Source organism: Eptatretus burgeri, chromosome 12 (assembly GCF_056783735.1).
Source record: "Eptatretus burgeri isolate ZD-2024b chromosome 12, Ebu_testis_v1, whole genome shotgun sequence".
In the NCBI taxonomy this organism is placed as follows: Eukaryota; Metazoa; Chordata; class Myxini; order Myxiniformes; family Myxinidae; genus Eptatretus; species Eptatretus burgeri.
Window position 1 is genome coordinate 27,633,372 of NC_140972.1, and position 13,904 is coordinate 27,647,275.

The window sequence follows — 13,904 nt, forward strand, 5'->3', positions numbered from 1 at the left end:
TGCTAATAGGCCATTATACGGTATCTGTAAGTTAGAAACGCGTTCAGTAAGTTCTGTGGTCGTCCTGAAGACGTCAAATACGTCTACGTACGTATTTGTGTGTAGGACATGCTTTACAAATAATTCCCAAGCACGTTACTCATAGGTTATAAATAAGTCACGGGTACCCTAAACATTACTTTGACGTGTTTCGACGTCTGAGGAACTTTCAAGTAATGTGTTGCGAAGTGTGAACAACGTTCGTGTAGCGTGCTTACAAAACGTTACTCATAGGTTAGAAATAAGTTTCGGGTACGCTACACATTACCTCGACATGTTTCGACCTATGAGTAACTTACAAGTAATGTGTGTCGACGTGTGTTAACGATCGCATAACGTGCCTACAACTTATGGCCAGCGTAGCGGAACGTGTGAGTCATACGCCGGCATACGTCGTAAAATTTCAAGCATGCAAACATTTGAGGACAACCCAAAAGTCCAACGTTTGAAGCCAGCGTACTATGACGTATGGCAGTGTTTTTCAGCGTGCTCTTAATGTATACAAAACGTATCTCTAACGTATTCGACGTGTGCCAGCGTTTTAGACAAATTTTTCATAAATCGGCATACGCTGGCTAAATCGTCAAGGTGTGACAGCGGCTTAAGCAAGCTTAGCTTATTCATCGACTCTTCCACAACCATATTTACATGGATATATGGGGAACCCAGATTCAGATGTCGAATACAATGAAGATCTATTTGTTTTACCTAATATCAATGTTTTTGCAATTCAGGTAAACCATGCATTATATTTCAACTCGATTTGATAATAAAGTACAAAAGAAGTAAAAACAAAAGACATAAAATGTCATAGCCCCCGTTGTTTTCGTAATTTTTCTTTGTGGAGTTAAAGGGTTAGCCCATATTTACTTAAAACCAAAATGGCCGCAAGTCTACCCGGAGGCCATCTTTGATCAGATCACAAAATAAAGTGAGGGGTAAGTGTATGCCATCATATACTGTGCTTGTGCCAAGTTTGAACCAAATCGGACCATGCATGTCTGAGAAATGATTGGGGACGCATTTAAGTAACAAAATGATCACGAGTCGGACATCTTGAATCTGATCACGAAAAAAATGACAAGCACATGTAAGCCATCATTCGTTATCTGTGTGCCCAGTTTGAACAAGTTTGGTACATGCAAGTCCGAGAAATGATTGAGGACGTGTTCGACACTGGGTTTTTTTTACAACTAAAATGGCTACCAGTCGGCCATATTGGATCTGTTGTCGAAACAAAAATGACTTGCATATGTATACCATCATGTGTTGTCTTTGTGCAATGCATGAATAAAATTGGTCCATACATTTCTGAGATATAGTTGCGGACACACGCACACATGCACACACGAACACAAAAATCGAGACCAAATCCATAAGCCCCCGTTTCGGATTAAGTCCAACTAGGGCAAATATTCCTTGTAACTATCTGGACATGTGTATTTGTTTGTTTCTGTCCCACTTTTTATTTTCTCTGTTATTTGACTCAAATTGTTTGACATGATGATTGACCTGAAAATAGCCAGAGAGAGATGATGATTGAATTGAGAATAGCCAGAGAGAGATGATGATTGATCTGAGAATAGTCAGAGAGATGATGATGATTATTATGACAATGATGATGATGTGGAGTGGAGTTGGCCTTGAATTCCATGGGCAGACATTTTGCAGAGCAAAGTAGGATGCCAGACTGCATCAGGATGAACTCATGTCTGACATTGAGGGCCTCGTCCATTGTTGGGTGAGTCAAAGCAGCAAGTCCAAGGTGGAGTGACCCAGTCTGAAACCAAGTTGATCTGAGATGAGGTTGTTGGAAAAAAGGAAGGTTTTCACATCAACTGCAATTATGGACTTCATGACCTTGCTGATTATTGGAAGTAAGCTAATAGGTCTGTAGTTGAGGGATCAGTTTTTGCACCCTTTGAGGTAGTGCAGTGATGTTGGTGGATTTCCAAGCAGATGGAAGATGACTTTGCACAAATGACAGGGTGAAAAGGGCAGAGAGAGGATGTGCAAGAGCAGCAGAGCAGGTTTTTAGGACACATAAGCTGATATTGTCCGGTCCAGCAGCAGAGTCAGAGTCAAGAGCTGAAAGAACCTTCTCCACCTTCTTGGGTGTGAAAGACATAGGGTCCAGGAGCAGTTGAGTATGACAGGGAAGGATGGGTAATGAGAGTGGTCGAGTGTGTGGAGTGTGGGGGAAGGTTAGAGTTTGTGGGATGTGGGGGAATGTTTGAGTGTGTATGGTGCATTAAAGGTGAAGGTTTGTGTGTGTGTGTTTGAGGTGCGCGGATAGTTTGCATGTGTGGGGCGCAGGTGAAGGCTCGAGTGTGTAGGGTATGGGGGAAGGTTGTAGTGTGTGGAGTGCATGGAGAGGTTTGAGTGTGCAGAGTGTGGGTGAAGGTTTGACTGCGTGTAGTGTGGGGGAAGGTTTTGGAGGGAAGGATTTAGGGGGTGGGGTGAGGTGGAAGCATTAAGAGGGCGGGGTGAGGAGGGAGGCAGAATGGCGGGGGGGAGACATGAAACTTTGAGGAAGTGGGGTGGAGGTGGTTGCTTTTCCTGATTCCATACTCCCAATTTTGACAGATAGAGATAAAGATCATGGGATGGGGGATTTGAATGCTCATTACCACCAGTTTTCAACTCGTTCTGCCCAGCAGTTTAGGAGTGCATTCGAAGTCAGATGCACAAAAACAAAAACAAACACACAAACAAATAGACACTTCTCAAATTATATATATTGTAGTTTGATAAAGAGTGCAAGAGCTTCAGTAACAGAGGTGCAGGATGGCATAGCAGCCGTGTAGCAACTGCCGTGGCATACTGCCCTACGCCGCTATAGAAAGCACAATAATAACAAAATGGCGCTGTACTAAATGCATTTGTTTTTCAGAACCACATATTTTTCAGACTAATAAACGATAATATTTCAAGTGTGCAACACCTTTAAAACGAGAACGGCAGTCAGTGGAGCACATCGTCTCACCTCGTACACTCATTCTGAACAAAAATACCATCATTAACTGAACACACTATTATTATGGCCCATATACCTGCTTTATCCATTCACCAAATTATGTCACATACATTGACATTATCCATAGCTTTATTGATTATTGATTGATTATTAGAATATTTAATGACCACTTTTGTGCACATTAAGGCGAAGTTGCATCATTGAAGATTAATATGATAAAAAATTTCAAACTATATTCCCCATCGCTCGTCCATCATATGTGTGGTGAATTGAGGTGAATTGAGGGACATGACGCGGGATCACATGTTGTGCGTCTCGCGTATAAGGGGAGGTCTCTACGGCACGAGTGGTTGTCCCCGGGGCATTGCCATTTACATCGGCTGTTCACTTGATGCTCGTTAACTGAAGGTGCTCATTGACTGGTGAGAATGGAGATTATATCGAACTCCGTGCTTACGCGGATTTATTCTGCGGTGATTAATTGCACATGTATACGTTACTGCTTATGTACTCCTAGCTGAACCTGTATTCCCCGGTGTGCCCACAGAAGCGGCTCCAATCAAATGGAATAAAGCCTAAACTCTGAAGGTTCATCTCTCGCTCTCATTTCAATTTATTCCATTTGGTTTTCTCGGCTCTCTCAACCAACGATGGACAAGATCTACAAACCAGAGAGGTTCGACGCAGACCCAAACGCGACTGACGCAGAAATGAAATGGTCGCATTGGTTCTGTTCCTTCTCACACTATCTGACCATCATCGAGGAAGGAGCCGACAAATTTGCCGCTCTCGTGAATCATGTCTCGCCCAGCGTGTACAGGCTCTTCTCGGAGTGCGACACTTACGAAGCAGCGATTGACGTGCTGCAGGCGCTCTACGTGAAGCCCAAGAACGAGGTATACATACGACATCTTCTCAACACACGCAAGCAAGCAGCCGGGGAGACAATCGATCAGTTCCTGCAAGCTCTGAATCAGCTGGGAAAAGACGGCAGCTTCCGGGCCGTAAGCGCCGAGGAACACCGAAAGGAAGCCACACGGGAGGCATTCATCCAAGGACTCAGATCAGCCCACATACGGCAACGCTTACTAGAGAAAGCGCAACCCACTCTTGACAAGGTAGTCGATCAGGCACGAGCGATGGATACGGCTCAGCAGCAATCTGAGTCATTTGGGACACCGATGCTGCTAATGAACGCTGCTACGATGGGAACCCAAGGAACCCCACTGGCACAGACACAGCCAGACATAGGGGATGGAGAAACACCCGAGGAGCCGGATACCCAGGCCACGTCAAACTCCTCAGCAACTGCTCCGGTTGGTAAATGCTTCTTTTGTGGGTACAAAAGGCATCCTCGTCAAAAATGTCCCGCCAGAGATGCCACATGCATGAATTGCGACAAGAAAGGGCATTATGCCAGGGTATGTAAATCTACTCTAAGGAGAAATAAACCCACTTCTGCGGCTCTCTACTCGCAGAATAAATTAACTGCAGCCTCCCTGGGGAATCTATCCAAGGCTATCATCAACGTACGAATTAACGGGCATATGGCTGAGGCACTGATTGATACCGGTAGCTCTGAAAGTTTCGTCAACAGCTCGCTAGTGAAGGGCAGGAAATGGGTAATCCACCCGACTGACAATACGGTATGCATGGCCGCCACCTCACTACAATCCCGCGTACGAGGGTACTGCAATGTTGAATTGGACATAAAAGGGTACACGCATCGGGATGTAAGGGTACTGGTGCTTCGTGATTTGTGCGCAGACGTAATTCTGGGTCATAATGTCCTCAAGCAGCACACGAGCGTCGAAATACCCTTTGGAGGAAGCAAACCTCGTCTAATTTTAAATGCGTTGACCACCGCGGAGGTGACGTCCCCCCAGCTGTTATGAAGTTTCGCATCAATCTGTTAAGCAGTACTGGAGAATAAGATTTTAAAAATATTTTTTCAATCCAATATGGCCGCCAGACCACGCGACTGATGATGTGATAAATTTAATTCGTCACTCACATTGGGTTGTACATCAGATTTTTTCAGATAAGGATTTCAATTCAACTAATTATGGCTGGAATACAACTTCAATGATGACATCATTGTCATCATGCTATCTACTCAATGGGGAGTTTCCATATGCCAAGTTTCAATTTTTTTCATTGAGCGGTTTCGGAGAAGAAGATGCTACTTTTTCATTTAATCCAATATGGCTGCCATACTATGTGACCTATGATGTCAGAGTTACCAATAAAATATTCTTGGTCAGAATATTCAATTGAATAAAATATGCACCATGTTGGTCAGAGGAAGGCATTTATATACTGTGAGAGTAAAAGGTTGCGTTAGTTTTTAAAATATAGGGACGCAAGGTGATTTTTGGAATCTGACTTTTATTTCATGTGATGTGTAATCATTTTGAGCATACCTTATTGCCAAAACTTCCACAAACCATAAGCTCACATGACTTTAAGCTCTTTGGCATCTTCTTGGTCAGTTTTATACTGTTGCGTTTCGAAGCCTTTACAGCCAACTTGGGACGCCCTGCAAGACAAACATTTTGCATTTACCCATTTTTGGTCCATTCATTGCAAACACGATAACCACAATCTTACCACGTGATTATCATTTTGCTTCCTACTGCCAAATCTGGCTGCATCATCAATGCTGCCTACACCTTGGAAAAAAAATTCTTTACTTTCCACTGTTTGGCACTGCCAAATACACTACAGTCTCTTGGTAATTCAGGAAAATAGAAGACAACTTTAATACCGGAAAAGACCATGCAACTCAACATTCCACACAATATGTAGTCCATGGTAACGGGCATTTTAAAGGTCTTTAATAGAAGCAAATCTTATTTTTGACTCCTTCCTTTGTGAAGATTATTGTCAGGTCAGGCCAGATTAGATGTGACTTGCTACAGGTACCATGTGAACCTGCACTAATCTGTGCCATGGTCGGGTTGGCGGTGACTAAACCATCTCCCCCACTAGGATTTCTGGTGAGGAGGGTGCATGATGTGGATACCCAGCAGGATTAAAAACAAAACAAAACCTGTCAAAGGGCGGAGGAGCTCCTTATGAACCAACAGCCATCCATATCTTGTGTCCAACTGTGTCTGTGGACATCCTCCTGCAGTTGGGTAACTTTTTTTTTTCTTTTTCGGAGGTTGGTGGCAGGATTTGTACTCCGGCCACCATAAAACCCTTCATTCTGCAAAACCCACCAATGTAAAGAAATCTGAAAACCCGCTCTATGGGAGAACCTCCTGTGCTGCTTCCCTTGGCAGGGTAGCTCACCAGATAATGGGATTGGGGCAAAGCCTTCAGGACCCCCAGTCTTTGATGAAAGGAGGGAAACCACTGGGTAACATTCCCGGGTCAAATCGTGGTTGTGTGCGTTGGGGTGGTGCTGAGGTGTCGTCCACCAGACGGCGGTCTCTTTAGGTTAACCTGAGGCAGTCTCTTTGTGTGGGTGCCTGGAATGTCCTGTCCCTAACAGAGGATGATCACCTGTCTCTGCTATCATCTGAGCTCAAGCGTTTGGACATCGGTATTGCAGCCCTCTCTGAGGTTCAGAGACCGGAGAGTGGTGAGATCATGGCGGGTGGTTACACCAACTGTTGGTCTGGTGGCGCTGGTGGTTACCATGCCCAAGGAGTTGCTGTTGCTGTGTCCAATAAGCTGCCTCCAATGATAATTGAAGTAACGCCGGTCAACGAGCGTATTATGACACTCGGGAATCATCACTCCTTGGGTGTCATTTCCCTGGTCTCTGTTCATGCTCCGAGTGAGGCGAGTGAAGGTGAAGGATACATTCTATGCCACGTGAAGGATACATTCTACGCCGTGAAGGATACATTCTCCGCCACGCTCGAGTCTGTGGTTGATCATTGCCCCAGGCGAGATACTCTTCTACTCTTGGGGGATTTCAATGCCTCTACTGGAACTGATAGGGATGGTTATGAGACGTGTGTTGGTCCCCATGGGTCAGGAACTATGAATCAGAATAGCACTAAGTTCCTTGACTTCGCAATAAGTCATGGACTTAGGGTGGCTGGTTCATGGTTTCAGTGCCCACAATCTCATCGCTGGACTTGGTTTTCCAATGCTGGCGGTGTGACAAAGGAGATTGACCATGTGCTCGATGATGGGCACTGGAGGATGATCCAGAACTGTAGGGTCGACCGGAGTGCTCAGTTCCTCAATACCGACCACAGGCTTGTTGCAGCAACTCTGAAGTTGCAGCTTAAATTTGGGAGAATTGTATCATCCCAGCCTCAGCTGGATGTTAGCAAGCTTAAGGATGAGAGGGTAGCTGAGGAGTTTGCGAAAAGGCTAAGTGGAGATTTGGGGGGGTCTAAGTGCTTTGGAGAATCCTGAAGAGTTGTGGAGTGCCTTCAAGACCACCGTCCTTGATGTTGCTAGTGGATGTCTTGAACTCACCACAGGGCAAAGAAGAATTTTGTCTCTCAAGGGACACTGGATACCATTGACCAGAGTCGCAGGGCCAGGCTGAATGGCAAAGTTGAGCTGTTGAGGGAGCTGAGGCGTAAAATTGAAAATGCGCTAAGGGTGGACAAGGAGGCCGATTTGCGGGGAATGTGTGAGGGAGTAGAGCATCACCTGTGGTCAAGTGATTCTTATCCTGCTTACAGGGGAATTTGCACATTGTGTTCATCCAAGCTTGTCCATCGGTGTACTACAGTTAGAGTAGAGAGTGGGAGGCTTTTGGCAGAGGAGTCCGAAGTGAAGGCCTGCTGGGCCGGTTACTGCTGTATCAGGCTGATCCACCAGTTGTCGAGTTGGATGTCAGGGGTGTTACTGTCCCTCCAATCAACTGTGGTCCACCTTCGTTTGTGGAAACACAGGCTGTGGTGAACCGGTTGAGATGGGGTAAAGCCCCTGAGATCTATGGCATCCATGCTGAACTTCTCAAGGCTGGTGGTAATGCTGTACTCGTGTCGTTGCATGCAGTTCTATGCTCTGCCTGGGACTCATCATGCATCAGGGTCAGGTGTACGATCAAAGTGGAGTTGCATCAAAGCGGGACGTCTTGGAACCCGGTCATCAATGCCAGCAGTTATAAAGTGGCAGTGTGACCCACACTATAAGTGACATCATGCCAAAACAATCAAGTCAATTCAATAAATAACTTTCATTTAAAAACAATTGAAACCGTTTGCAAGCATCTCTGCAAACAAACTGATACATCTGACTCTCAGCTTACATACAGCTCGAGGAATAAACCGTCAGAGATGGATCCATAGTGCAAGCTCCCCATGTGAACCCTCTCCTTACCAATCTCCTCTGAAACTTAGTATCTTTCTCTCCTCACTCATTTCACAGTCTCCTTCCCTCCTTTTTCATAAAATCCTCCCTCCTCTATGTTTGTTCACTTAATTTTCTTTACCCCCACCCCTCCTCCTTTGCATGTGTAATAGACAGACGATTCATTTTAGTGCTTCATGAAAAGAAACCTTTAAATCGAAGATCATATTAACTACTATCGGCATTCTTAATTGGTTCATGATTCCAAGTTAAGAAGTAGAAACAATAGTACAACATCGTTTATTTTGGATTTATTATCTTTTGAATTGTATCATTAAATAGCAGGGCTACCCGGCGTTGCTGAGTGCTTTTGAAGAAGAAAATCATGTTGGCATTTGAAGAAATAAAATTTAGTTTTTTTTTCTATTTTCTTGTCAGGTCAGGTATGGGAGCATGTGCTAGAACAGCGCGTCGCTGCGTCCACTTTCCGCTGGTACTCCAGGGGCCTCCTTCTGGCCTTCCCCCAGGCAGATGCCAGGCCCATCCCCATCTCCTTGAGATGATGGTCAACCTGCTGCAACCATGAGGCACATGGTCGGCCCATTGGCCTCCTCCACTCACGAGACTCCCTCGCTGAGAGAATCTGGTGAGCAGGATCAGCGTCAGGAAAACGAGCCACATGTCCATACAGCCGCAATTGACGCTCACGGACCATGCAGGTAACAAATCTCATCCAAGTCTCTCTCAGCAACCGCTCGTTGGACACAAAGTCTGACGAGCGATAGCCAAGGATTCTCTGAAGAGACCTGGTACCAAAGGAATTAAGTCTCCGTCTCAGATCCTTGGTCAGAGTCCAAGTCTCGCATCCATAGAGCAAGACTGGAAGCACCAAGGACCTGAAGACTCGGACTTTTGTCCTCCCGCACAGGTACTGGCAGCGCCACACCTCATGATTCAGTGAATCCATGACTCCCCAGGCCCGACCCAGACGTCTATTGACCTCTGACTCACAGCCAGCAGAGACATGAATATCACTGCCAAGGTAAGTGAATCTCTCCACGACCTCAACATCCTCACCATAAACAGACACAGACAGGACAGCAGCATCCAAGATGTCATTGAAAGCCTGGATCTTAGTTTTGACCCAAGAAACCTGTAATCCCAGCAGCTCCAACTCCTCATTCAGCACCTCGAGGGCCCCCAAAAGGATATCTAAAGTCTGCAAAGATGACTGCATCATCTGCGAAATCAAGGTCCGAGATCTTGACATTCCCAAACGATGCACCGCAGCTTGATCTTTCCGAGATCCTCCCTAGAATCCAGTCCATACAGGTGCTGAAAAGTGTGGGGGCCAGTACACACCCCTGACAAACTCCAGTAACAACTGGAAATAAGTCAGAGATGGTACCACCACACTTCACAGCACTCTCAGTACCAGAGTAGAGTTCAGACATCAGATCAATCAGTTTTGGTGGCACCACACGAAGACCAAGAATCCTCCAGAGGGCATCCCGATTCACTGAATCGAACGCTTTACAGAGATCAACATTGGCTGCAAGCAGCCCCTGCTGAAACTCTCATCTGTGTTCGGTGAGGACACGAAGAGTAAGGATACGGTCAATCGTTGACCTCTTTGGTGTGAAGCCTGACTGCTCTGGACGGTGGTGCTCAAGCAGATGGTGGCGAACCCCATCAAGAATTATCCGAGCAAAGACCTTGCCCGGCACTGAGAGCAGCATCACCCCTCGGTAGTTGTTTCAGTCTTGGCGATCACCCTTCCCTTTCCAGAGTGGGACAATAAGGCCCCTCTTCCATTCAGTTGAGATGATGCCTGTGTTCCAGGCAGAGCACAAAACTGCATGCAACGACACGAGTGCAGCATTTCCACCAGCCTTGAGAAGTTCAGCATGGATCCACAGATCCCTGGAGCTTTACCCTGTTTCAACCAGTTCACCGCAGCTCGTGTTTCCACAAGTGAAGGTGGACCACAATTGATTGCAGGGTCAGCAACAGGGATTGTAACACCATTGACGTCCAACTTGACAGCTGGTGGATCAGCCTGGCCCTGCGACTGGTTAATAGTATCCAGTGCCCCTTGAGAGACAAAATTCTTCTTTGCCCTGCGGTGAGTTCCAAGACATCCACCAGCAACATCAAGGATGGTGGTCTTGAAGGTAATCCATAACTCTTCAGGACCCCCCCAAAGCACCCAGACACCCCAAATGTCCACTCAGCCTGTTCGCAAACTCCTCAGCTACTCTCTCATCCTTGAGCTTGCCAACATCCAGCCTCGGCTGGGATGGCACCATTCTCCAGGATTTAAGGTGCAGCTTTAGAGTTGCTACAACAAGCCGGTGGTCAGTATTGAGGAACTGAGCACTCTGGTAGACCCTGCAGTTCTGGATCATCCACCAGCGACCGTCAACGAGGACATGATCCATCTCCTTTGCCACACCGCCAGCGTTGGAATACCAAGTCCAGCGATGAGCTTGTGGGCGCTGAAACCATGAACCGGCCACCCTAAGTCCATGACTTCTTGCAAAGTCAAGGAACTTAATACAATTCTGATTCATAGTTCCTGACCCATGGGGACCAACACACGTCTCATAACCATCCCTATCAGTTCCAGTCGATGCATTGAAATCCCCCAAGAGTAGAAGTGTATCTCGTCTGGGGCACTGATCAACCACAGACTTGAGCGTGGCGTAGAATGTGTCCTTCACGGTGAGGTCACTCGCCTCAGTCGGAGCATAGACAGAGACCAGGGAAATGACACCTAAGGAGTGACGAATCCTTAGTCTCATAATATGCTCGTTGACCGGTGTTACCTCAATTATCATTGGGGTCAGCTTATTGGACACAGCTACAGCCACTCCTTGAGTATGGTAACCATCAGAGCGACCAGACCAATAGTAGGTGTAACCACCCACCATTATCTCGCCGCAATCCGGTCTCCAAACCTCAGAGGATGCTGCAATACCGATGTCCAAACGCTTGAGCTCAGATGATAACAGAGACAGGCGATCATCCTCTCTTAGGGATAGGACATTCCAGGCACCCATCCGAAGGGACCGCCTCAGGTTAACCCAAGGAGACCGCCGTCTGGTGGACGACACCTCAGCACCACTCCGACACTCTCCCGCAATCTGAGCCAGGGAGGTTACCCCGTGGTTTCCCTCCTTTCATCAAAGATTGGGGGTCCCGAAGGCTTTGCCCCAATCCCGCCATCCGGTGAGCTGCCCTGCGAAGGGAAGCTGCACAGGAGGTACTCCCACGGAGTGGGTTTTCAGATTTTTTTTGCGTTTGTGTGTTTTGCGGAATGAAGGGTTTTACGGTGGCCGGAGTGCAAATCCTGCCACCAACCTCCTAATAAGAAGTGACCCAACTGCAGGAGGACTTCCGCAGACACAGTTGGGCACTAGATATGGATGGCCCTTGGCTCACAAGGAACTCCTCTGCCCTTTGACAGGTTTTGTTTTTAATCCTGCTGGGTGTCCATATCCAAACACCCTCCTCACCAGAAAACCTGGTGGGGGAGACGGTTTCGTCGCCGACAACCCGACCATGGAACAGGTTAGTACAGGTTTACATGATACATGTAGCAGGTCACAGATCTGACCTGACCTGACCTGAATTTTCTTGTGGGGGGCCTAAAACACCTCCCTACACCTACTAAGAAATGTGATTGGGGATCATTTAATATTACCTTTCACATAGCTACAGGCTTAGGCACTGCACAGTGATTAAGAAAAAAAAATCCAAATAAACCAACTTTTTTTGTTGTTTTTGCCTAAAACACTTCCTGGCACTCAATGACGAATCTCTGAAAGTTTGACTAAGATCCGTTTGGCCATCTCTGTGAAAAATGGCGACAGACAGAGACAGACAAACATCTCTCTTCTGGTATTGATACATCGATATGCTTTGTTTCAAAAAAAAAAATTTTTTGCAATATAATTTAACAGTGACGTGCAGTTTATTCTTTGTAGTCATAAAATAATGGTACTCATAGTTGTGTTACTACAATCGCACCTTGTGGACTTTGTTTTTGCACTTTATTAAACTTTTCATTGAGCTTCAACAATGGTGCTTAAACATGTTTTATTTCCCAAGGCAAAACCTACACTGGTATTGAGGAATGATGGAAAGGATGCTCGAGTTGGTGGAGCCCAATACGTTTGTTGTCTCCAACCAAACATCAAATGTCTTCTTTGGATCTCTGTTTTTCAACAAAGAGCACTCGACCTTGCGATGCGATTTCCCTGAGGTTCCACATTCTTGTTTTTCTGCATAATCTGACCTGGGAACATGATTTAGTCATGCATTTGACAACAGGAGCATCATGATAGAGGACAATATAAGGATATGGAAGATTGGTAAACCGAATATGTAACAACTGGAAAGTAGAGGATATGGATAAATAAAATAGGAGAAGTTAAAGATCTGAAGACATCTTCAAGTGCGTGACATCTGAATGTGGAGGAACAACTGATGTGTCAGGTGATTGTTGCTTTGTGATTAATCAAAGTTGGACATACCGGTGAGCATGGAGTGCAGACTTGAATATAAGGGCAGAAGGGGACATGTCAGGAAGCCAGGAACAAACCAGTACCTTCTCATTTTTTACCCATAAACATTTAAAATCTTGAGGAGGTTCTGGTAGCTCTGAATGGTAAAAGACAAGATACAAAAATGTTATTTCAAAAGCAGAACTCATTGCAAAAAGTCACCCACATGAGTGAATGCGACATTTGTTGGCTTTCTCAAACCACTGGAGGTTAATTATTTGAATTGATTGGTTCATTAATTCCCTTTTGTATTTGACTGTATCATGATGGAATAAGAGTCTTTATCTTTGCATCATGGACAAGTTAAACAATGGATTTTATCAAGTGAAAGCTGATGACAGTACTCGTATGTTAACCAACATGGGAAGCTAGTTGCCGCTAACACTGAGCATTCGCCCTTTGTCACAGCAAAAGCGTTTTGCTTTTCATACAAGCAAAATTAAGTTGCTTATTCCTCAAAAGTAGACCATGATATATAGCAATGAGGTCCAACTTCCGAATTCATAATAAAAACACATCGGTGTCATTACAAATTGTGCTCGTGGCTTGTATGTCCTGTGGGTGTTTGGTAAGGAAATCGGAAGGCAAAGGCAGGAGAGAGAAAAAAAATAATGCAGTGGGCAGTAAGGTAAGGACTGGGTAAGGGGAGGTGGGAAGAAGAGGAGTGGAGGCAGATGTATGTTTATTCAAGTCCTAGATACTTGCTTTTCATTATTCGAATTATGGTGGGGCAACTTAGCATAAGAATTGTGCATTTTGTGAGGAAAGCACCAAATTTGGCACACGAGTAGCCGATCATATTATGAACAGATTTGGATATTGGGCCATCTCAAAATTTTTGATGGCAGTGGAAAATGGCTGCCACTGCCATCAGCGGCTGAATTTGAGATGGCCCAATATCCAAATCTGTTCCTAATATGTTGGGCTGCTAGTGCGCCAAATTTGGTGCTTTCCTCACAAAATGCACAATTCTTATGCTATATTTAGCTAAGTTGCCCCACTATTAATGATACTTTGCCAGTCATATGTAAGCCGTGATGAATTAACATGTT

The 13,904-nt window shown here is 45.5% G+C and overlaps 1 protein-coding gene and 1 long non-coding RNA gene across 2 annotated transcripts in view; one reads left to right on the forward strand and one right to left on the reverse strand.

The window, feature by feature from the left end:
• The window catches only part of LOC147015304 (uncharacterized), a 97,963-nt gene that overhangs the window by 79,659 nt on the left and 4,400 nt on the right, over positions 1-13,904 (forward strand). The window contains exon 3 of the long non-coding RNA XR_015050280.1: positions 12,398-12,551. This is a non-coding gene — a long non-coding RNA (uncharacterized LOC147015304). The remainder of the gene's footprint in view (positions 1-12,397; positions 12,552-13,904) is intronic.
• Positions 1-13,904, reverse strand: part of LOC147015305 (interleukin-12 receptor subunit beta-2-like) — a 104,259-nt gene that overhangs the window by 74,849 nt on the left and 15,506 nt on the right. Inside the window, exons 4-6 of the mRNA XM_085849926.1 lie at positions 12,823-12,949; positions 12,409-12,584; positions 5,440-5,555 (exon numbers count right to left, since the gene is read on the reverse strand). Coding sequence (XP_085706052.1) covers positions 5,440-5,555; positions 12,409-12,584; positions 12,823-12,949 — 419 coding nt within the window. The remainder of the gene's footprint in view (positions 1-5,439; positions 5,556-12,408; positions 12,585-12,822; positions 12,950-13,904) is intronic.